This window comes from Mobula birostris, chromosome 6 (assembly GCF_030028105.1).
Source record: "Mobula birostris isolate sMobBir1 chromosome 6, sMobBir1.hap1, whole genome shotgun sequence".
NCBI classification, from domain to species: domain Eukaryota; kingdom Metazoa; phylum Chordata; class Chondrichthyes; order Myliobatiformes; family Myliobatidae; genus Mobula; species Mobula birostris.
Genome location: NC_092375.1, coordinates 168,832,162 through 168,858,431, shown reverse-complemented (window position 1 = coordinate 168,858,431; position 26,270 = coordinate 168,832,162). Strand labels below are relative to the sequence as shown.

The following is a 26,270-nucleotide window of genomic DNA, read 5'->3' as shown; positions in this document are numbered from 1 at the left end:
GAAACAATATGGTTCATACTACTTACGCTCACTGCCACATAGCTATTTTCATTCAGTATAACATACAATTTCAAGCTGAAAAAAGACATTTGACCATAAGACATAGGGGCAAAATTAGGCCATTCAGATGATTAATTCTACTCTGCAATTCAATCATAGCAGACTTATTCCCTCTCAAAGCCATTCTCTTGTCTTCTTGCTTTAACCCTAATCAAGAACTTATCAATCTCTACTTTAAATATACCCAATGACTTAGCCTCCAAAATCATCTGCGACAATGAATTCCACAGATTTGCCACCCTATCACTGAAGAAACTCCTCCTCATCTCTATTCTAAAGGGAAACCTTTTAGTTTGAGGCTGTGCACTCTGGTTCTAGACGATCCCGCTTCCAAAAACATTCTCTCCTTGTCCACTGTAATTCTCCGTTTTAAGATTTCCCAAAATTTTCAGGTAATTAAGTTCACTAAATTTTTATTCTTGTTATAAAATTTTCACTCTTTGTATGTTTGATTGAGAATGCAGTTCCATGGATGCCCCTTATAATTTAATTCTTCATTCTTCCAGGAATTTGCATCAGAGTCTTGATTGCATCAGCATCTGACTAATCACAGGATCAGAAAAGAGTATGACCTTCTCCATGTAACTTCTACTGTTGGACAGTAATTAGGAGCTCAGATCCTGGCTAAGGTTTTTTTCCAGCAGAATCCAATACGTTTTACTTACAAACTAATTGTGGCAATACTAGATGAGTAACGTATATTACTCATCTTGGTCAGTTGCTTGCCATCTTGGTCAATGTTTCCCATCCACTACATAATGTACTGGGTGGGCACAGGAGTACATTCAGCCAGAGACTCATCCCTCCAAGATGCAGCACGGAGCGTCATAGGATGTCACTCCTGCCTGTGGCCATCAAACTTTACAACTCCTCCCTTGGAGGGTCAGACACCCTGTGCCGATAGGCTGGTCCTGGACTCATTTCATAATTTACTGGCATAATTTACATATTACTATTTAACTATTTATGGTTCTATTACTATTTATTATTTATGGTGCAACTGTAACGAAAACCAATTTCCCTCTGGGATCAATAAAATATGACTATGACTATATCCTTGACAGGAATTTGATTTCAATGCATATCTCTGTGGCAGATGCATTTGTACTTAAAATTTCTGTACATTTGTTAACATAAGTGTTTCTGTTCTTGGTAAATGGATAATTGAAGATGCTCATTAATTGAATACACAAATTAAGTTACTAAAGGTCTATTAACATAATTTTCTACTAAAATTAAAACTTAGTTAAAGCAGGATGATCACAATTACAGCTGAGAGTATTCATTGTATTCCTTTTGAATCTATATATTGTGTACATATAGTAATGGTTATGCCACTAGGCTAATAATTCTGAGGACAGAAATTGTTTCAATCTGGAACCCTTGACTTGTGGTTCAAGTTCTATGTCACAGTGGTGTCGAACATCGGTGCTACTCATCTTCAATGCAAGGAAATCCATTGGTGTGAAGTAACGTAATAGTTGTTACTATACAATTAATCCACAGGCCTGGATTAATGATCCAAGTTCAAAATCTGCCATGGCAGCTGGTGAATTTAAATCCAGTTAATTAAATAAGCAGACTTAAAAGCTAGCATCATTGTGACTAATGAAATCTTAATTCACAAATCCCTTTGATGGAAGGGATTCTGCTGTAATTTTTTGGTCAAGTTTGCATTTGACTCCATTTGTAGCACCCTTCGGTCCAGTCTGCCCATATTCAGCAAAGCAATTTGTGCTGGCTGTGGCAAAGAAAGTTCCTATTTCAGAAATCTCACTTCAGAGATCCAGACACAAACTTAGGCTGCATGTGTACAGTTAATGGGAGTTTTACACTGTCAGCAATGGCAACCCTCAGATAGGACATTAAACTGAGGCTCTATTTGGTTTTGAGCTGTATACTGTGTATCTTTTGCCAAACATTACTAAACCTTGGGCCTGTCTGTGCATGAATTGGTTGCCATTCTTTCTACATAATAACGATGACTGCATTTGAATTACTTAAATTTGCTGTAGAGCAGTCTGTGGTATGCTGAAAAACATTATAAGAATGGGCCAATGTCAAGGAGCTGGCTTGGTAAGGAATGATAGATTTCCATCCCTGAAAATATAATTTTGAAACATTTCAGTAGTTTGATGATTACAATTCCCAGGTTTTCGAACTTAAATACATGGTTGATACCTTATTAGCCGTGTATATCTAGCATTTATACTTCAGACTTTCACTATCCAGAATATTTTGCTTTCCAGTAGTCTTTGTACAAATCTTCAAGGGAAAAAACGCAATACCTATATTTTTTTGTAGATGGAATCACTGCCAAAGACAACATTTACTATCTAAGCTAATTGTCTTTGAGAATTTGGTGTTGGTCCACATTCTACAAATGTCATACCATTCCATTCAAGGCATCTTATTTGGACAGGGAAGTTGCATAATTTAGACCCAGCAGTGATGAAAGCACTTTGATATATTTCCAAGTCAGGATATTGTATCACTTTGAAAGACAGCTTACAAGTAGTGTTGTTCTCATACAGTACTGTACATCTGCTGCTGCCCTGAGAAAATTGGTCATCAAGTAATACAACAGGCAAACAGACCTTTGGCGCAACTCATCCATTCCAGCCATGGTGCCTGCCAAAATTGTCTGATTTGCCCACTTTAGGCCCATATCCCTCTAAGTCACTTATCCAAATCTCTTTGAAATGTTATTATTGTACCTGTCTGAACCACTTTCTCTGAAAGCTAATTCCATATATTTACAACCCACTGCATGAAGAACTTGCCCTTTAGGTCTATTAAATCTTTCACCTCTCACCTTAGACATATGCCCTCTTTTGTTTTAAGTTCTCCTGGGTAAAAATGACTGTGTGTTTACCCTATCAATATCCCTCATGATTTTATACACCTCTATAAAGTCACTCCTCAATCTTCTACATTCTCTGAGGAATAAGGTTCTACCCTACGTAACTTCTCCCTGTAACTTATTCTGGTAGCATCCTTGTAAATCTCTGCACTCTTTCCTGTTCTCTAATGTTTTTCCTTAACAGGAGACCAAAATAATACATAAAACCCCAAATGCAGTCTCACCAGCATCTTGTACAATGGTAACATAACATCTTAACTCCCAAACTCAGTGTCCTGATGAGGCCAGTGTGCCAAACATCATCTTCGCAGGTAATGACAGCACTTCCAGTAATCTACATACTTGCACTCCCTAAGTTTCTCTGTTCCACAATATTCCCCAAGGCCTGACCATTCATCATACAAGTTAAACCTGGTTTGACTGCCCAAAATGCAACACTTTGCACTCACCTGAATTGATTACCATTTGCCAATCTTCAGCCAATTTACGAGGGGTGATTGATAAGTTTGTGGCCTAAGGTAGGAGTCAATTTTAGAAAACCTAGCACATTTATTTTTCCTACATTTACACACCTAGTCCAGCCGTCGTGGAGCATACAGATCCCTTCTTTGTAGAAGCGGCGTCTTGGACCTCCAGAATTGGTTCACAGCAGGGGTGATTGATAAGTTTGTGGCCTAAGGTAGAAGGAGATAAGTTATTAACTTCAAACTTTCTGCATTTTCACTCAAAGAGTTGAACTGCACGTGCATGTAACGACAGCTGGATACCTCACCTCCTTCTACCCAAGGCCACGAACTTATCAATCACCCCTGCTGTGGACCACCTGGCGGTCCAAGACGCTCTCGTTACATGCACGTGCAGTTCAACTCTTTGAGTGATAATGCAGGAAGTGTGAAGTTAATAACTCACCTCCTTTTACCTTAGGTCACAAACTTATCAATCACCCCTGCTGTGGACCACTTCTACAAAAAAGGGATCCATATACTCCATGACCACTGGACTAAGTGTGTACATGTAGGAGGGGACTATGTTGAAAAATAAATGTGCTAGGTTTTCTAAAATTGACTCTTTCTACCTTAGGCCACAAACTTATCACCCCTCGTACCTAGCTGATCGCGATCCATCGATAATTTTTGATAACCTACTTCACTGTCCACAATCCAACCTAATCTATTATAATTCAGCAATCTACTAATGATATCTTGAATAACCAAATTATTCATATAAATGAGCAACAAAGGTCCCAGTGATGGTCCCTGCTGCACTCCACTAAAGACAGGCCTCCTGTCTGAGAATCAACCTTTGACCATCACTTTCTGCTTCCTTCGAAAGAGCCAATTACAAGTCTAATTAGTTATGCTGTGCCAGCTAACTTTCCAGACTAGTCTGTCACGTGGGATGTTGTCAAAGTTCCACATACACAATGCCCACTGCCCTACCCTCTTGGTTACCCCTTTGAAAAATTCTGATTTATCACACATCATTTCTCACTCACAAAGCCATGCTGACTACCCTGATTAGAGATGTCTATCCAAAGGTTAATAGATCATATCCCCTCCAGTAACCGACCCATAAATGTCAGACTCACAAGCCTGCAATTCCCTGGGTTTTCTTTGCTGCCCTTCTTAAATAATAGTAAATAATTGGCTATCTTCCAATATTTCAGTACTTCACCTATAGCTAAAGATGAACTAAATATCTCTCCAGGGGTCTCCACAATCTTTCCATAGATTCCCACAGGTCAGAGGTTGCACTCAGTCAGGCCTGGGAACTTATTCACCATAATGCACCTTAAAGCACCCCCCTCCCCCGGAATACCTCCTACCTGGTAACCTATAATGACTTATACATTTAACGCAAACAACAGGAATTCTGCAGATGCTGGAAATTCAAGCAACACACATCAAAGTTGCTGGTGAACGCAGTAGGCCAGGCAGCATCTGTAGGAAGAGGTACAGTCGACGTTTCAGGCCGAGACCCTTCGTCAGGACTAACTGAAGGAAGAGTGAGTAAGGGATTTGAAAGTTGGAGGGGGAGGGGGAGATCCAAAATGATAGGAGAAGACAGGAGGGGGAGGGATAGAGCCAAGAGCTGGACAGGTGATAGGCAAAAGGGGATACGAGATGATCATGGGACAGGAGGCCCAGGGAGAAAGAAAAGGGTGGGGGGACCCAGAGGATGGGCAAGGGGTATATTCAGAGGGACAGAGGGAGAAAAAGGAGAGTGAGAGAAAGAATGTGTGCATAAAAATAAGTAACAGATGGGGTACGAGGGGGAGGTGGGGCCTTAGCGGAAGTTAGAGAAGTCGTTCGAAAGGACCCATTCAGGGCCCCAAACAGTCCTTCCAGGTGAGGCAACACCTCACCTGTGAGTCGACTGGGGTGATATACTGTGTCCGGTGCTCCCGATGTGGCCTTTTATATATTGGCGAGACCCGACACAGACTGGGAGACCGCTTTGCTGAACAGCTACGCTCTGTCCGCCAGAGAAAGCAGGATCTCCCAGTGGCCACACATTTTAATTCCACATCCCATTCCCATTCTGACATGTCTATCCACGGCCTCCTCTACTGTAAAGATGAAGCCACACTCAGGTTGGAGGAACAACACCTTATATTCCGTCTGGGTAGCCTCCAACCTGATGGCATGAACATCGACTTCTCTAACTTCCGCTAAGGCCCCACCTCCATCTCGTACCCCATCTGTTACTTATTTTTATGCACACATTCTTTCTCTCACTCTCCTTTTTCTCCCTCTGTCCCTCTGAATATACCTCTTGCCCATCCTCTGGGTTCCCCCCCCCCCGTCTTTCTTCCTGGACCTCCTGTCCCATGATCCTCTCATATCCCCTTTTGCCTATCACCTGTCCAGCTCTTGGCTCTATCCCTCCCCCTCCTGTCTTCTCCTATCATTTTGGATCTCCCCCTCCCCCTCCAACTTTCAAATCCCTTACTCACTCTTCCTTCAGTTAGTCCTGACGAAGGGTCTCGGCCTGAAACGTCGACTGTACCTCTTCCTACAGATGCTGCTTGGCCTGCTGCGTTCACCAGCAACTTTGATGTGTGTTGCTTGACTTATACATTTTACTGTTTTAATATTAAAACACTTATCATCCATGACCATGTCAAGTTTGATAAGAAAACGGCTGGAACACATATTACTTAAAACTTAATTTGACCAGGGGCTGGGATTACTCATTTTCAGATCCTTCATTACTTCATTGCTTCTGCAATAGATTTGGGCTACTTTGACAATTTATTTCATTGCCTACATAATACAGAATCTATAAACGCAAACACGAGGAAGTCTGCAGATGCTGGAAATTCAAGCAACACACATCAAAGTTGCTATCTATAAAACAAAATCTATAAAAATCAGTTTGAGTGTATGCTCCTTCCCATCTTTACTTTAATCACTGTTACATCCAGAAGGTAATTCAGAGGCACAAGGAACAGATTCCTGCTGAAATATTCCACATTCTTCATTTTGGTCATATTAATAAGATTATCCTATCACTTAACCCTTCCCAATAACTAATTTTACCCTATTTTCTACATTGAAAGTGTGTTTTTAAACCCCCTAAGCTCTCTTGTTCAGACTGTTAACATGCATGCTTAAGTTCTTCAATTCTGACGCAATGGACTTTGCTCAATGGGTTGATGAAATTTTCAGTGAAAACCTTTTCCTACTGGTTATTTTCTCAAGAGACATTCCTTTCCAAGGATTATTTTCCAAGCATAATATTTTCATATATCAAAAATTATACAACCACGGCAATCATATTTCTTCTGTTAAAATATTTAACATTCACAGTAAGCACAAGAGGATTGTTTTTTACGTGGTTAATAAAGAGCAATAGCCTCTAACTCCTTTAACAATGTCAAGTGTGCCACTTGACATTTAAAAAGACATTTTTTCAGATCTCAACTGTTCTTATATACAATTAAAAAAAACTCCTCTTCCTGTACAGAAAGACAATTCCAGTCCAACAGCACATACCCAGTAGGAATTCTAGGCATATATAAAAGAAAATCACTAATACAGTTCTATTATAAATTTCAACAAATGACAAAATCACATATCTGAAAGAGAAAATAATGTTAATACTTCTGGTATATATTTTCCCTTCCAGATGTATGTTTCAAGCTTGTTTTTGCCTTTTCTTTTTAATGCTTACTGGAAATTGATGGCACAAAATTGCAATCAACAATCCATTGTAAGTGAATAAATTAACAAAGTACACATGACAAACATTTCCACAAAGTTACTGACCACTATTCAACCCTAACTTAAGAGAAAATGTAATGGGTGACAAATGTATTATGATATTGGAAAAGAGCTTTAATCACCAACACAGCACAATGCATTTATAAATGTCTAAAGGGGTTAACTCTAAAGGAATAAAATCAAACCACTGAGGTGAATCTCCTAGTTGTACACAAAAATCAATTTACCAAAAAAAACATAAATTTATGCTTCTGTATTACACCCATCTAGATCATGAACTCCTATAATACAGACATGAAAGTACTTATCCTCACAATAAATGCCCATCTATTCATGCTTTCAGTAAATCATCAGCACCTTAATCTTTATCTTTTAATGAAAAGAACCATTTCTGAAATATAATAAAAGCTGCCCCACACTGGCAGTTACTGTATCATACACATGTCTTTAAATTCTGTAATCAGCAACTACCAGGTGCCATATCACATTTAACACACCACAGTCAGTCAATACAGACATCCCCAAACACACCAAGACTGTTTTTGTCAAATGTTTTATTGACTGTAAACATCTGGAGTACTGTAAAACATGCATTATCTGTAGATTCAGAAAGGAGCAATGCCATTGTCTTTTCTGTCAAGTGTGTCAGATTTGGCATCTAGTGATGGAGATTAATGAAGTATCATGAGAGTAATATGGTTCTTGAAATGCTCCAGTTTAGAGTAGAGCTTTAATCTTAAATTAAAGCTGTCGACATTTAGTGAACCTACACTTTCATTGGAATAACATTATCTCATTCCATAACAAACATGAGGAATACAATTAAAGGAATAACAAGCTGTCCCAAGTCAGGTTGAAATCATGATTTACAGCCAAATGTATATTTAAAAATAAGTAAATTCAATCTAGTTCAGTTGTTTAGAATATAGTTAAATCCACGTCAGATCAATATAAGATGAATCCTATCAAAGATCCAATTTATTGTCATTGTTGCCATATGCCAATCTGTCCCTAACCAATTAGTCAGAAACCAATATCAAAACTCCTTTTATTTGCAAGTTTGAATATGTGCAATGTCTTGCCTATTATGTTCTACTGCTCACGACAGGAGGAAGTTGTTCTTTAAATTCACTTCTTTTTTGATTGCTGTGGTGTATTGAATTTGAAAAAGATAATGTCTCCATCTTCAACAATGTAATTTCTGCCTTGTTGTCTATATTTTCCAGCACTCTGCAAATAATTACAAAAATTAAAATGAATAAACAATCATTATTTGTGGAATGCAAATAAAATACTTCCAAAAACACAGTTTAGAAACATTTTCTTTGAACAATTTCATGATTCATAAACACATACATTATTAAATTTCAGCTGCAGATTTATTCGGTTCTCATTGAACATCTGATTTCCTTTCTTTTCCAAATCAAGCTCTGATCGAGAACATGAGAGATTTTACTTTTGATCATTTCTTCCTCCATTCTGTTGGCCTTAGGAATCAAATCAGCAACCCAGAAAAATATTCCAATATATCTATAACTAACCAGTCTGAGCACATACAATTACAATGTCCTCCTGAGTCACCTTAACTGACATTTAATAATTTCAATCATCATATTAAGGAAAAGTAATTTATTGCCAGAACAAGAATAAGTTCACTCCGACTTTCATGCAGTCTTCTCCTCTGACATTCATTTAACAAACAGGCAGATCTTTTGTGTTACGTTTGTAAATATAATGATGGGTGGGTGCCAGAGGAGTTTAATCTAATTTTATTATGCAACTTCCAGACAAGCCTAGCACAAACCCAGATGTCCAGACAAACAAGGCATACAATCGGAGTAGCCTGATTGACTCCGACCATTTCCATACAACACATTGGTATGCTCGTCTCAGACTTCCTGTTAAAGTTAGATCAGTTTGCATTTAATATTTAGAATGGAAACTGATTGGTATTTGTGTAAATGGCCACAGGTTTAGATGAATGATCCAGACACACAAACTAAATTCTGCACTGGAGTTATAGAAATTATACAAAATCAGTTTTGCTTTTTCCTTCTTCTTAACTGGAATCTCATGGCTGATGATGCTACGTGGATTCAAAAGGTGCTTGGAATGAACAGTTGATTAATTTGGGAAATAGCACACTTTTTCTGTTGCTTTCTTAGGGTTCCATTTGCTCCTGGAGAATCAAAGTTCTCAATGCTATCCTAATTCCTCCTTCATTTATGGTCAATGGGAAGGGATTCCTATATGCTAATGAGGATGTTACATATTTCGAAGGAAGTTTGAGAATATCATTCAATTGCCTCCTATGACCCCTTAGTAATCCCTTGTTCAATTCAGAATGCCTGTTTCAGAAATTTGGGGAAAACATATGAAAGATTTAACCTGCCCAATGTAGCCAACTGAGTGAGATTACAGTCTTGAAACTGAATGTGTCGGCCTTCGAGAGGACACTGACACTGGTAAATTTATCTTGTCAGAGGATCTGAAAGATTTGCAAAGGTAGCTTTGGATGGTATCACTCCTGCGTGCTTGGAAGTCACTTCTCTCAAGCATACACGAGGGCAAGGATCACTGATACCCAGCAACTCATGAGTTTTGAAGTCTTGATCTTTAAATACTCTCCCAAATATCGAAAGTACTTTGATATTTGGAAAAGAGTGCAACTGGTGGCAAATTTCATCAATGATGCCACCTTTGGAAATGGTTACTGAAATATGATTGTTTGATAAGCTGCCACATAAAAGACTTAACCATAAGATAAGGATGCATAGAGTTGGGGGTGATGTATTAGCATGGATAAAGGATTGGGTAACCAACAGAAAGCAGAGATTTGGGATACATGGGTGTTACTCTGGTTGACAATCAGTGGTGAGCGGTGTGCTGCAGGGGTCTAGTGCTGGGCTCACAACTGTTCACAATATACATTAATGATCTGGAAGAGGGGGCCCAGTGTAGTTTATCTAAGTTTGCTGATGACACGAAATTGAGTGGAAAAGCAAATTGTGCAGAAGATACAGAGAGTCTGCAGAGAGATACAGACGGGTTAAAGATTGGGCAAGGGTCTGGCAGATGGAGTACAATGTTGATAAATGCGAGATCATCCATTTTGGAAGAAAAAAATGGAAGATCAGATTATTATTTAAATGGTAAAAGATTACAACATGCTGCTGTGCAGAGGGTCTTGGGAGTGCTTGTTCATGAATCGCAAAAGGTTAATTTGCAGGTGCAGCAAGCTATCAAGAAGGCAAATGGAATGTTGGTCTTCATTGCTAGAGGTATTGAATTTAAGAGCAGGGAGGTTATGCTGCAACTGTACAGGGTACTGGTGAAGCCGCATCTGGAGGACTGCATGCAATTCTGGTCTCCATACTTGGGGAAGGATATATTGGCTTTGGAGGCAGTGCAGAGGAGGTTCACCAGGTTGATTCCTGAGATGAGGAGGTAGACTATGAGGAGAGATTGAGTCACCTGGGACTGGACTCGCTGGAATTCAGAAAAATGAGAGGAGATCTTATGAAAGGGATAGATGCACGAAAGCTGTATCCACTGGTAGGTGAGACTGGAACTAGGGGATATAGCCTCAAGATTTAGGGGAGTCAATTTAGGACAGAGATGAGGAGGAACTGCTTTTCCGAAAGGGTGGTAAATCTGTGGAATTTTCGGCCTAATGAAGCAGTGGAGGCTACCCCAGTAGATATATTTAAGACGAGGTTCGGTAGATTTTTGTACAGTAGGGGAATTAAGGGTTATGGGGAAAAGGCAGATGAGTCCATAGTCAGATCAGCCAATATCTTATAGAATGGCCGAGCAGGTTCGACAGGCCAGATGGCTTACTCCTGCTCCTGTTTCTTATGTTCTTATATAGAATGTGAATCAGGCTTTTGAGGATCCTGTAATGAATCCTTGTTAGTTTATGAATATTAACTGAAAGACCCATTCTCTCAGGAACTTTAATGAAGTGAAAAAAAAATATTTTTTATTAGTTGCTAGTCACCTGAAACTATATTATGTGAAAAGGAATGTATAAATCATAAAATTTTATATATAAATCCAATTTCTGTTTTACAATCTCCATGTGCTCATGATATGGTTAAACACAATTGTGTCTAATTTGGTATTTAAATTACAAGGAGAGTAATGGTGAAAGTTCATTGTACTTAAACACAGACAGTTCAAATAATATTCAAGTTAAAATCTATTAATGCATATTAAACATAAATCAATAATATTCTGGTATTTACAAATAGTGATAACCAAATATCAAAGCAAAATAGATACAAAGAACAAGAGCAATTTAAATAATTTTAAAGCCTAGACAGTATTTTTATTAACTTGTATCATTTAGTGTTTTATCTATACTTCCTCTATATATTTTTAAATGACCACTTGATCTTCCTAATGTTCAGTGGACTATTTATTTTCCTCTTGTTGAACTGGGGAAAGAGTATTTTAAAAATATAATGACTGTGAGATCTTAAATATGTATTAAGCTAGATGTGAAACCAATTCATTTGCACTTGAAAGCAGACATCTGGAAAGGCCAGCATTTCACAACCAGATATGACTGCTAATAAAACAACATCCCTGTTGACTACAAAGCCCTCACACAGCCATTCAATGTGAAGTTCACAGAACAATCACTAAGCGCTATTAGTCAAAACCGTGGCATACACAATATGCTCGGCAATAATAATTTCAGCAGATAGGCTTATAACCCCTTCTCCATAAACACTTTGAACTCCGTCAGTTACATATTTTTCAAACATATTTCTTCTGTTCAAGTACTGCTCGATGCAATTTATTTTGAATTATCTACATTTGCACCTTTTGAATTGGTAGTTTACTCGAACATTCCAAAGTGGTTAGTAATGCAGAGAGTAACCAGACATAAAAAGCTTAAGAAAAACCTATGGTTTGTGATTAGAAAACTGGAGCTGCTTTTGAATACGGTGGGGTGGGGGGGGAGTACTCCAAGTCAGACTGAAAAGCAGAGGGATGAGACCCCTGTACCAAGCGTCAATGCGCAGTCACTGAAGAACAACTTTGAGGACCTAAGGGCAAGGGTGCTGTATCATAAGGAAATGAGGAATTGTAGATTTCTGTATTTTACAGAGATGTGCTTACTCAGAGTATGCCAGATACAGTGATCAGACTCGAAGACTTTTTGATACACAGGATGGACTGCACTGCTGACTCGGAAAAGGCAAAAGGTGCAGGTATGTGTTTTATAATAGGACAGGAGAAGATGGCGACGCCACACAGCGGCCACTCCGGTGATGAATAACTGTAATCTGTCAAGTAGGAGACCGTGCACAATCCTGATTTGATGGAGGCAGACATGAGAGCACCGAGGAACATCTGGTGAAACTTCTGAAATGCCTGCTTCGCTGCCACTGCTACTGTGTGATCCTGAATCTCAGGAGGGGAAGGCCCCGAGTCCTCGGCTTTGCTTGTTGTTCGGCGGCTGGGGCGGGGTCGAAGCGCTCGGCAGAGATGGTGCCCGGTGCTCAGTGTCGGAGGGCTGGTCGGAGGCTCAAAATTTTCGGACGGACTCAGAGTCGGCTGTGGTCGGGTGGTTCCAGGGTGCTGCATTGGCAAGTTTGCAGTGCTGAAGGTTCATGGCAGGGAGAATTTCTCCCTTCTACCGTCTGCGTGAGATGATGGGCTATCGGGACTTTGAGACTTTTTTTTTTACCGTGCCCATGGTCTGCTCTTTATCAAATTACGGCAGCGGTCCCCAACCACCTGGCCGCGGACCGGTACCGGGCCGCAGAGCATGCGCTACCGGGCCGCGAGGAAGCGATATGAGTCAGCTGCACCTTTCCTCATTCCCTGTCATGGCCACTGATCAGCCATTACGCATGCGAGGTCATGACCCGCATGTCATCCCTGTCAGGATGGGAAGGAGATCAACTCCTCGAGCTTGCAAATGACGATGGGCTGAGAAGTATGTTTGACATAACATCTCTGTCGGCATTTTGGATCAAAGTCAAGGCTAAATATCCTGAGATAGCCACGAAAGCACTGAAAACGTTGCTTTCATTTCCGACATTTTTCTGTGAAGCGGAGTTTTCTGCAATGAGTGCAACTAAAACTAAACTGCGGAATAGACTGGACATAAGGAACCCCCTTCGAGTATCGTTGTCTCCCATCACCCCTCGATAGGACCGTGTTGTTGCAGAGAAACAAGCCCAGGGCTCCCACTGATTCAGCGATATTGGTGTGTTGCAATGATTTTATATGTTCATACGGGGGAAATATGTGCTGTGTGTTTAATATCCAAATGTTACTTAATATGTTATGATGCTATTGACTTAGAAGTGACCCTATAACAATTACAGCACGGAAACAGGCGATCTTGGCCCTTCTAGTCCGTGCCGAATGCTACTCTCACCTAGTCCCACTGACCTGTACTCAGCCCATAACCCTCCATTCCTTTCCTGTCCATATACCTGCCCGATTTTTCTCTAAATGATAATATCGAACCTGCCTCTGCCACTTCTACTGGAAGTTCGTTCAACACTTCAAGCTCCCCTGTCCTCCCCTGATAATTGACTTATCGCTATATTCATGCGAGGAAAATATGCACTGTGTGTTTAATATTAAATTCGTTAGATAAACCCTTTTAGAAACAAAATTGAGTGTATTACCCACTTATCGCCTATATTCCAGTAGTGATTAACACCCACCCCCATGAACAGAATCGCCAAAAAGGATTTGCTGGGGGGGGGGCAAGGTTTGCGGGCGGGCAGGGCGGGAATCGGCAGGTCACGACGCGCATGCACACTGGTGCCCGCGCAAGGCTTCATGGCCATTGTAGTCTTTCTGGGTAAACAACGCATTTGACTGCTACTCTTGACCGTTGGCAACCCTACCCCCACCCCCCCAGTCGGCCGGTCCGCAAGAATATTGTCAATATTAAACTGGTCCGCAATACAAAAAAGGTTGGGGACCCCTGAATTACGGTATTGCTTGGCACTGTTGTAACTATATGTTATAATTATGTGGTTTTTGTCAGTTTTAGTCTTGGTCTGTCCTGTGTTTCAGCGATATCATACTGGAGGAACATTGTATCATTTCTTAATGCATGCATTTCTAAATGACAATAAACGAGGACTGAGTGTCCTCATAATCTAAATCTAAAAAAAATCTAAATAAACTCTTTGTGGTGCTCCAATGTGATGGTTTTGTTGTACTCATGTTCCCTCAACCTGGAACCCACAACGCTCAAATATCAACCAAGAAGAGAGTTCTCCTCCATGATCCTGACTGCAGTTTACATACCACCAGTGGCTGACTATAATCAAGCAATTACGGTATTGCATGATGCTGTCACAAACAGGAAACAGTCCACCACGATGCACTTCATATAATAGTCAAGGATTTCTATCAGGTTTGTTTGAAAAGATCCCTACCCAATTACCATCAACATACAACATGTGGCACCACAGGTCCCAGCACATTACTAAGGTAAGGAATACCTACCATTCCATGCCCAGATCTCATTTCTGGAAATCTGATCACTTGTCTGTCCTTCTCCTACCTGCATACACTAGTACTACTACTCAGGCCTAGGGGGCCAGCTTCGGGCACGATGACGGACTCTCCACTTCTCCCTCTCCTTCATCAGTGTGTTCAGTTCATCTACATTAGCCGCACCGCTGTCTTCTAGGAGCGTGTTGACCATAGTCTTGGGAGGGCGCCCAGGGTTCATCCTCCTGTGCTTGGGCTCCCATATGATGACTAGGCTGGCAGGTAGCTCGGGGTAGTGTAGACAGTGCCTGCTAGTTAAAGTCTTCTCGCCTCGATTTTAGTGGAGAGCATCGGTGGGTTGTTATAGAGCTCAACATTATTATTATTATGCATACAGGCAGAGACTAAAGAGGAAAGCTCCAAAATTGCTTTAACTTGGTGGAATGGGTTGTATTCAAAGACTCATCTGTGGATCTGAATGAATACAGCATGGCTGTCACAGATTTTATTAAAACATTTGTAGATGAGTGTTTCACCACAAAAATATTCAGTGCGTTCCCCAAACAGAAGCCCTGGGTGAACCATAAGATCCACAATCTGATGAGGGCTAGATCAGAAGCATTTAAGTCTGGTGACCAAGAAAGTTCGAAGAGGTCCAGGCCCAACCTCCGGAAAGCCATCTCACAGGCTAAGGGGTAATTCTGGGCTAACCATGTAACAATGAATAAAGCTCAACAGCTCAACAGTTATGGCAGAGCTTGTATGCTATTACCTCTAACAAAGTGAAATCAAGTGACATAGGTGACAACAGGGATTTGCTTCCAGGTGAGCTCAGTGCCCCCTAAGCTCACTTTGACCTTCAAAACATGGAGGAACCATCAGGAACTCACACAGCTCCAGGTGATGCTGTGACTTCTGTCTCTGAGGCTGAACATGATAGCATCTTTCAGGATTGTGAACCCATGAAAAGCATTCAGCCCAGGAGGGGTGCCTGGCTGAGTACTAAAGACTTATGCTGATCAGCTGGCTGGAGTGTTCACTGAGATCCTTAACCTCTTGTTTCAGCAGTCTGAGGTACTCAGCTGCTTCAAACAGGCTTCATTTACACCAATACCTCAGAAGAACTTGGTAACATGCCTCAATGACTGTCATCTAGTCGTACCTATGGTACGTACATCCACAATGATGAAGTGTTTTGACACGTTGGTGATAAAACATATCAAATCCTGCCTGAGAAGTGACTTGGATCTGCTCTAATTTGCCTACTGGGATAACAGGTCCACAGTAGATGCGATATAATTGACGTTTCACTCAATCCTGGAACATCTGGGCAGCAAAGATGCATACCTCAGGATGCTCTTTATCGACTGCAGCTCAGCACACAATACTATCATCCCCTAAAGCTAATCAATAAGCTTCAAGACTTTGGCCTCAATACCTCCTTATGCAAATGGATTTTTGATTGCCTACTTAAGACCCCAGTCAGTTTGGATTGGCAACAACATCTCCTCCACAATTTTCATCAGCACAGGTGCACCACTTGGCTATGTGCCTAGTCCCCTGCTTTACAGTTAAGACTGTGTGGCTAAGCATTGCTCCAATGCCATATTTAAAGTTTGATGACAACATCACCGTTGAAGGCTGAGTCAGCAAGTCTCTGTGGGTGGAAGTTAGAAACAGGAAGGGGTCAATAACTCTACTGGGTGTTTTTTATAGGCCACCTAATAGTAGCGGACATCGGGGAGCAGACAGTGAGACAGATTCTGGAAAGATGCAATAATAATAGGGTTGTCATGGTGGGAGATATTAATTTCCCCAATATTGATTGGCATCTCCCTACAGCAAGGGGCTTAGATGGGGTGAAGTTTGTTACATGTGTTCAGGAAGGTTTCCTGACATAATATGTAGATAAGCCTACACGAGGAGAGGCTGTACTTGATCTGGTATTGAGAAATGAACCTGGTCAGGTGTCAGCTCTCTGAGTGGGACAGCATTTTGGAGATAGTGATCACAATTCTATTTCCTTTACCACAGCACTGGACAGGGATAGGAACAGACAAATTAGGAAAGTGTTTAATTGGAGTAAGGGGAAATATGAAGCTATCAGGCAGGAACTTGGAAGGATAAATTGGCAACAGATGTTCTCAGGGAAATATAAGGAAGAAATGTGGCAAATGTTCAGGGGATATTTGTGTAGCGTTCTGCATAGGTACATTCCAGTGAGAGGGAAAGGATGGTAGGGGTACAGGAGCCGTGGTGTACAAAGGCTGTTGTAAATCTAGTCAAGAAGAAAAGCTTACAAAAGGTTCAAAAAGCTAGGTAATGATAGAGATCTAGAATATAAGGCTAGAGGGAAGGAGCTTAAGAATGAAATAAAGAGAGCCAGAAGGGGCCATGAGAAAGCCATGGCGAGCAGGATTATGGAAAACCCCAAGGCATTCTACAAGTATGTGAAGAGCAAGAGGATAAGGTGTGAGAGAATAGGACAAATCAAGTGTGACAGTGGAAAAGTGTGTATGGAACCAGAGCAGATAGTGGAGGTATTTAATGAACACTTTGCTTCAGTACTCACTGCGGAAGAGGACCTTGGTGATTGTAGGGATGACTTACAGCGGACTGAAAAGCTTGAGCATACAGTGGCATGCAAAAGTTCGGGCACCCCTGGTCAAAATTTCTGTTACTGTGAATAGTTAAGTGAGTAGAAGATGAACTGATCTCCAAAAGGCATGAAGTTAAAGATGAAACATTCTTTTCAACATTTTAAGCAAGATTAGTGTATTATTTTTGTTTTGTACAATTTTAGAGTGGAAAAAAAGGAAAAGAACACCACGCAAAAGTCTGAGCACCCCAAGAGATTTGAGCTTTCAGATAACTTCTACCAAGGTCTCAGACCTTAATTAGCTTGTTAGGGCTCTGGCTTGTTCACCATCATCATTCGAAAAGGCCAGGTGATGCAAATTTCAAAGCTTTATAAATACCCTGACTCCTCAAACCTTGTCCCAACAATCAGCAGCCATGGGCTCCTCCAAGCAGCTGCCTAGCACTCTGAAAATTAAAATAAATGATGCCCACAAAGCAGGAGAAGGCTATAAGAAGATAGTAAAGCATTTTCAGGAAGCCGTTTTCTCAGTTCGTAATGTAATTAAGAAATGGCAGTTAACAGGAAAGGTGGAGGTCAAGTCGAGGTCTGGAAGACCAAGAAAACTTTCCGAGAGAACTGCTCATAGGATTGCTAGAAAGGCAAATGGAAACCCCTGTTTGAGTGCAGAAGACCTTCAGGAAGATCTAGCAGACTCTGGAGTGGTGGTGTCACTGTTCTACTGTGCAGCGACACCTGCACAAATATGACCTTCATGGAAGAGTCATCAGAAGAAAACCTTTCTTGCATCCTCACCACAAAATTCAGTGTCAGAATTTTGCAAAGGAACATCTAAACAAGCCTGATGCATTTTGGAAACAAGTCCTGTGGACTGATGAAGTTATAATAGAACTTTTTGGCCACAATGAGCAAAGGTATGTTTGGAGAAAAAAGGGTGCAGAATTTCATTAAAGGAACACCTCTCCAACTGTTAAGCACGGGGGTGGATCGATCATGCTTTGGGCTTGCGTTGTAGCCAGTGGCACGGGGAACATTTTACTGGTAGATGGAAGAATGAATTCAATTAAATACCAGCAAACATCACACCATCTGTAAAAAAGCTGAAGGTGAAAAGAGGATGGCTTCTACAACAGGATAATGATCCTAAGCACACCTCAAAATCCACAATGGACTACCTCAAGAGGCGCAAGCTGAAGGTTTTGCCATGGCCCTCACCGTCCCCTGACCTAAACATCATCGAAAATCTGTGGGTAGACCTTAAAAGAGCAGTGCATGCAAGATGGCCCAAGAATCTCACAGAATTGTTATATGGTTAACTAGAAGCCTTTTGCAAGGAAGAATGGGCGAAAATCCCCCAAACAAGAATTGAAAGACTCTTAGCTGGCTACAGAAAGTATTTACAAACTGTGATACTTGCCAAAGGAGGTGTTACTAAGTACTGACTATGCAGGGTGCCCAGACTTTTGCTTCGGGCCCTTTTCCTTTTTTGTTATTTTAAAACTGTAAAAGATGGAAATAATCTTGCTTAAAGTATTAAAGAAATGTGTCATCTTTAACTTTATACCTTTTGCAAATCAGGTCATCTTTTGCTCGCTTAGCTATTCACAGTAACAGAAATTTTGACCGGGGGTGCCCAAACTTTTGCGTGCCACTGTATAGGTGTTAAGAAAGAGGATGTGCTGGAACTTTTGGAAAGCATCAAGTTGGATAAGTCACCAGGACTGGATGAGATATACCCCAGGCTACTGTGGGAAGTGAGGGAGGAGATTGTTGAGCCTCTGGCAATGATCTTTACATCGTCAATGGGGACAGGAGAGGTTCCAGAGGATTGGAGGGTTGCAGATGTTGTTCCCTTATTCAAGAAAGGGAGTAGAGGTAGCCCAGGAAGTTATAGACCAATGAGTCTTATTTCAGTGGTTGGTAAGTTGTTGGGGAAGATCCTGAGATGCATGATTTATGAACATTTGGAGAGGCATAATTAGGAATAGTCAGTATGGCTTTGTCAAAGGCAGGTCGTGCCTTACAAGCCTGACTGAAGTTTTTGAGGATGTGACTGAAGTTTTCGAGGATGTGACTAAACATATTGATGAGGGTAGAGCAGTCGATGTAGTGTATATGGATTTCAGCAAGGCATTTGATAAGGTACCCCATGCAAGGCTTATTGAGAAAGTAAGGAGACATGGGATTCAAGGGAACCTTGCTTTGTGGATCTAGAATTGGCTTGCCAACAGAAGGCAAACAGTAGTTGTAGATGGGTCATATTCTGCATGGATGTTGGTGACCAGTGGTGTGCCTCAGGGATCTGTTCTGGGACCCCTTCTCTTCATTATTTTTATAAATGACATGAAAGAGGAAGTGAAGGGATGGGTTAGTAAATTTGCTGATGACACAAAGGTTGGGGGTGTTGTGGATAGTGTGGAGGGGCTGTGAGAGGTTACAACGGGACATTGACAGGATGCAAAACTGGGCTGAGAAGTGGCAGGTAGAGTTCAACCCAGATAAGTGTGAGATAGTTCATTTTGGTAGGTCAAATATGATGGCAGAATAAGACTCTTGGCAGTGTGGAGGATCAGAGGGATCTTGGGGTCCATGTCCATAGGACACTGAAAGCTACTGCACAGGTTGACTGTGTGGTTAGGAAGGCATATCATGTATTGGCTTTCATCAATCATGTGATTGAGTTTAGGAGCCAAGAGATAATGTTACAGCTATAAAGGACTCTGGTAAGACCCCACTTGGAGCACTGTGTTCAGTTCTGGTCACCTCATTACAGGAAGCGTGTGGAGACTATAGAAAGGGTACAGAGGAGATTTACAAGGATGTTGTCTGGATTGGGGAGCATACCTTACGAGAATAGGTTGCATGAACTTGGCCTTTTCTCCTTGGAACGACGGAGGATGAGAGGTGACTTGATAGAGGTGAATAGGATAATGAGAGGCATTGATCGTAGGGATAGTCAGGGGCTTTTTCCCAAGGCTGAGATGGCTAACATGAGAGGGCACAGTTTTAAGGCGCTTGGAAGTAGGTACAGAGGGGATGTCAGGGGTGTTTTTTTTTACGCAGAGAGTTCGAAGTGTGTCGAATGGACTGCTGGCGACTGTGGTGCAGGCAGTCTTTAAGATACTCCTGGATAGGTACATGGAGCTTAGAAAAATAGAGGGCTATGGGTAACCCTAGGTAATTTCTAAAGTTCGGCACAGAATTGTGGGCCAAAGGGCGTATATTGTTCTGTAGTTTTTCTATGTTTCTAAAACCAAGGAGCTGATTATTAATTTCAGGGAGAGGAAACCAGAGTTTTATGAGCCAGTCCTCATCAGGGGATCCGAGATGGAGAGGATCAGCAACTTTAAATTCCTCTGTATCATCATTTCAGAGGAAGTGTCCTGGGCCCAGCACACAAGTATGATTATGAAGAAAGCATGGCAGTGCCTCTACTTTAGAAGCTTACGAAGATCTGGCATGACATTTAAATCTTGAACAAACTTTTGTAGATGTGTGGTGGAGAGTATATTGGCTGGCTGCATCACAGTCTGGTATGGAAACACCAATGCTCTTGACCGAAAAATCCTACAAAAAATAGTGGATACGGCCCAGTCCATCACGGGCAAAGCCTTCCTTACCATTGAGCACAACTACACGAAGCGTTGTTGTAAGAAAGCAGAATCCAGCATCTGGGACCCCTACCACCCAGCTGATGCTTTCTTCTCTATGCCACCAGGAAGAAGGTATAGGAGTCTCAGGACCATCAGGTTCAGGAACAGTTATTACCCCTCATGAATGAGAAGAGACCATGGCCTGGGTGATGGGGTTCCTTGATGATGAATGCTACTTTCCTGCGACAGTGCTCAATGATGGGGAGGGCTTTGCCCATGATGGACTGGGCCGTATCCATGCCTTTTTCAAGGGCATTGGTGTTTCCATACCAAGCTGTGATGCAGCTAGTCAATATATTCTCCATCACACGTCTATAAAAATTTGTCAAAGTTTTAGATGTCATGCCGAATCCCAAGGAAATAGAGGCATTGCCAAGCTTTCTTCATAATTGCACTTATGTGCTGGACCCAGGACAGATCTTCTAAAATGATACCACCAAGGAATTTAAAGCTGCTGACCCATTTCACCTCTGATCCCCCAATGACGACTAGCTCATAGACTTCTGGTTTCCTCCTCCTGAGGTCAATAATCAGCTCGTTGGTTTTGTTGACATTGAGTGCGAGGCTGTTGCTGTGGCACCATTCAGCTAGATTTTCAACTCCCTTCTATATCAGGCAGCCAGTCAATGTACTCTCCAGCATACAATTATAGAAGTTTTTCAAAGCCATGCTTAATCTTCACAAACTCCTAAGGAAGTCATGCGCTGTCATGAAGTTTCTTCATAAGTGTACTTGCATGCTGGTCCCAGGACAGATCCTCTAAAATGATAACACTGAGGAATTTAAAGTTGCTGACCCTCTCCACCTCTTAACCCCCGATGAGGACTAGCTTATGGACTTCGGGTTTCCTCCTCCTGAAGTCAATACTTGGCTCATTGGTCTTGCTGATATTGAGTGAGAGGTTGTTGCTACGGCACCATTCAGCCAGATTTTCAACTCCCTTCTATATGCTGATTCATAACCACTTTTGATTCAGCCAATCACTGATATGTGCAGCAGCTGCTTGCGTCATAAACATCCAGTCTTGACCTTTACTCTTCCTCAACTATATCTTGACCCCCTCCCCAAATTGTCAGAGTACATTTTGCCGCATTTGGCATACAGTACCAAATGAGCAGAAAGTTGCTCACTAAATTTTGAGAAAATCAAGCCATTGCCTTCAGCTCTCCAGCGATTGAAACCATCTCACTAGTATCTCTGAAAATGAATCAGATTTTATTGCAACTATGATTCCAAGACGAGCTGTTAATCACATATCTACATCATCGCTTAGACCAGGGGTCCCCAACCTTTTTTGCACCGCGGACTGGTCTAATATTGACAATACTCTTGCGGACCGGCCGACCCGGTGGGGGGGGGGGGGGGGGGGGAGTGTTCAAGTAGGGTTAAACTCACCTCAACATGTCTTTACAGTTAGGGTCACCAACTTTCTCACTCCCAAATAAGGGACAAAAGTAGCAGTCAAATCCCAGGACACTACCCAAGGAAAGACTACCATGACGCCTTGCACGGGCACCTGTGTGCGCATGCGCATATGTGCCGATTTTCCCCCACAAATCGGTTTTGCCTTCATCTTCCTGACTATACTGTACATACATTGTTTCTACTTTATATAGGCTGTGTATTTATCATATTCCTGCTTTTACTATATGTTAGTGTTACTTATTTTTGGTTTTATGTGTTATTTGGTATGACTTGTTAGGTTATTTTTTGGGTCTGGGAACGCTCAAAATTTTTTCCCATATAAATTAATGGTAATTGCTTCTTCGCTTCACGCCATTTCGGCACGAAAGGTTTCATAGGAACGCTCTACCTTAGCGGGGGAAATACGGGACAAGGGCGGTCCAGTATGGGACAAACCAATTTAGCTCAATATACGGGATGTCCCGGCAAATACAGGACAGTTGGTAACCCTATGTTCAAATTCAACAGTGCATGACAGGGAATAAGGAAAGGTGCAGCTGACTCATATTGTTTCCTCATGGCCCGGTAGCACATGCTTTGCGGCCCGGTGATTGGGAACCGCTGACTTAGACTGCCTCTATCAGCTCCATAACATAGACTAAGTTTGCTCTGCCTCAACTCCTCAACGGCTGCTAAAAATCTCATCCATACATTTGTTACACCTTTTAGACTTGAAGTAATTCAAAGTTATATTTTCCATACTTAACCTTCATTAAATCTCACTTATCCATCACCACCATGTTTGGTTGCATACACAGGAGGCTCAATTGAAGCAACCTGTTCATTGCAATATTTCTTCTCTCATTTTCAAATCCCTCTATTTATGGTGTCATTCCTTCCTATGCCCAAAGTTCTCACATTCACAAGAATCAGAATCAGATTCAGGCTTATTATCATTGATATATGTCGTGAAATTTGTTGTTTTGTGCAAAAGTAGAATAATGAGGTAGTGTTCAGAGACCATTCAGAAATTTGCTGGAGGGGATCTAAGTGTGGCCTGACCATAGGCCGGAGCAGCTCCTTAGGGTTATAGTGGACAGTGAAGAAGACCATTAAAGCTTGCAGCAGCATCTGGACTAGCTGGTGAAATGGGCTGCAAAATGGCAGATGACATTTAATGCAGATAAGTGTGAAATATTGCATTTTGGGAAGGCTAACCACGGTAGGTCGAGGGACTGCAGTAGAACAGAAGGATCTGGAAGTATGTCCATAATTCCTTGAAAGTGGCTTCACAGGTAGATAGAATCATAAAGAAAGCTTCTGGCACATTGGCCTTCATAAATCAGTGTATTGAGTACTGGGGTTGGGATGTTCTGTTAAAGTTGTATACGACATTGTTAAGGCCTAATTCGGAGTACTGTGTGCAGTTTTGGCCACCAACCTACAGGAAAGATAGTCAGAAAGAATTCGGAGAAAATTTACAAGGATGTTGCTGGAACTTGAGGTCCTGAACAATAAGGAAAGATTACATAAGAAATACGAAATAGAAGCAGAAGTAGGCCATCTAGCCCTTCAAGTGTGCTCCAGCATTCAATAAGTTCATGGCTGATCTGACCATGGACTCATATCCACCTACCTGCCTTTTCCCAATAACCCTTAATTCCCCTACAATGCAAAAAAATTATCCAACCTCATAATTGTTTCTATAACATTGTACTCCATCTGCCAGACCCTTGCCCACTCACTTAACCTATCTATATCTCTCTGCAGGTTCTTCCTATCCTTTGTACAATTTGCTTTTCCAGTTAATTTAGTGTCATCAGCAAACTTAGAAAGACTATACTCAGTCTCCTCTTCCAGATCGTTAATGTATATAGTGATCAGCTGCAGGCCCAACACCAACTTCTGTGGCACACCGCTCACCACTACTTGCCAACCACAGAAACACCCATGTATCCCAACTTTCTGCTTTCTCTTGGTTAACCAATCCTCTATCCATGCTAATACCTCACCCCAACTCTATGTGTCCTTATCTTATGGATAAGTCTTTTATTTGGCACCTTTAACGAATGCCTTCTGAAAATCCAAGTAAATAATGTCCATCTGTTCCCCTCTATCCACTGCGCTCGTTATATCCTCAAAGAACTCCAGTAAGTTTGTCAAACAGGACCTGCCTTTGCTGAATCCCTGTTGCATCTGCCTGATGGATCCATTTCTTTCCAGATGCCTCACTATTTCTTCTTTAATGATAGCTTCAAGCATTTTCCCAACTACAGATCTTAAACTAACTGGCCTATAGTTACCTGCCTTTTGCCTACATTCTTTTTCTGAACAGTGGTGTGACATTCACCTTCTTCCAATCTGCTGGGACCCACCCAGAGTCCAGAGAATTTTGGTAAATTCTCACCAAAGTCTCTACTATAACCTCTGCCATTTCTTTCAGTGCCCTGGGATACATTCCATCAGGACTAGGGAACTTATCTTTCTTTAGGCCCACAAGTTTGCTCAGCACTACCTCCAGTGATAGCTATTGTATCAAGGTTCTCATCTCCCATCGCATCCATATCATTCCTATTTGGCATGTTAGACGTGTCCTCCTCCAGGAAGACCAACACAAAATGGTAATTTAAAGCCTCAGCCATTTCCTCATTACCCAATATCAATTCCCCCTTCTCGTCCTCCAAGGGACCTACATTCACTTCAGCCACCCTTTTCTGCTTTATAAAATTATAAAAACTTTCACTATCCATTTTTATATTTTGTGTTAGTTTATTATCATAATCCACCTTCCCTTTCTTTGTAGCTTGCATAGTGGTTCTTAGTTGCTTTTCAAAATTTTCCCAATCTTCCACTTTCCCACTACTCTTGGCGACTTTGTACGCATGAGCTTTTAGTTTGAATAGGTTAGGGGTTTATTCCCTGGAGCATAGCAGAATGAGGGGGAATTGCTTAAAGGGAATTTGAGGGGCAACATCTGCACTCAGAGGGTGGTGAGAGTGTGGAATGAGCTGCCAGCGGGAAGAGGTGAATAGTTTCAAAATTTAAGAGAAATTTGGGTGTGTACTGTACATGGATGGCAGGGGTATGGAGGACTATGATCCGGGTGCAAGTCGATGGCACTAAGCAGATTAATGGTTCAGCATGGACTAGATGGGCCAAAGGGCCTGTTTCTGTGCTGTAGTGTTCTATATCTCTATGACTAAACTTTTCTAACCATTATACTTTTTCCCACTGACTGGTTATTCAGTCTCTAATTATTATTTCCAATATTATCCCCATCACTACTGTAGACTGAATGGTCTGTAGTGATGGAGTTTATTTGGATATTTTATGAAGAAAGGATTAAACATCTGCAATTTTTCATTCACCAAGCAAGTTGAAGAAATTTTGGTTTATAGTTTTGCCTTCTGACAAACCATTCACAGAAATATATAAACTCAAGGTCTCTATAATTAAGTTCACATGCTTATTTCCATTCATATCCATAGTTCCTGTTACTTAATCCTCCTCTATAGCCACTTCTTCTTTCCCACACCCTCGGCATACCGTACTTCTGTGAGCTTTCCTATTGACAACTATCATTAACTAATCCAGGACAAATCTCATTAGTTCCCTCCTCCCACTGTAAGTTTCCACCGTACTTTTTAAATTAAAGTAAAAGTAAGGTCTTCCTAAAATATATGCTGCCTTTTGTTTACTCAAATTATCTTGTTACTTGGATTGAAAAACAATTTTGTCAGGTGTGAAGTACTTCTGGGATATTTCCATGTTAAACATGCTTCCCAAAAAGTGTTATGAGCCAATATGGTAGTCTACCCTCACATCTGAGTCAAAAGGCTAGGCTTTTAAATTCTGAAGACTGTGGACAATAAATAAAACTGACAAAGTTGCTATTTATTGGCAAATTGTTTGGGAACAATGATTCTAAAAATTCCCTTTCTCTTTTCATGGCATCTCCATGACCATTTACTTCACCTTTCCCCATC

At 41.3% G+C, this 26,270-nt stretch overlaps 1 protein-coding gene across 1 annotated transcript in view; it reads right to left on the bottom strand.

Annotated features, from left to right (window-relative positions):
* Window positions 1–7,069: 7,069 nt before the first annotated feature.
* Window positions 7,070–26,270, bottom strand: part of ola1 (Obg-like ATPase 1) — a 170,997-nt gene continuing 151,796 nt past the window's right edge. The window contains exon 11 of the mRNA XM_072261847.1: window positions 7,070–8,379. Coding sequence (XP_072117948.1) covers window positions 8,278–8,379 — 102 coding nt within the window. The 3' untranslated portion in view covers window positions 7,070–8,277. The remainder of the gene's footprint in view (window positions 8,380–26,270) is intronic.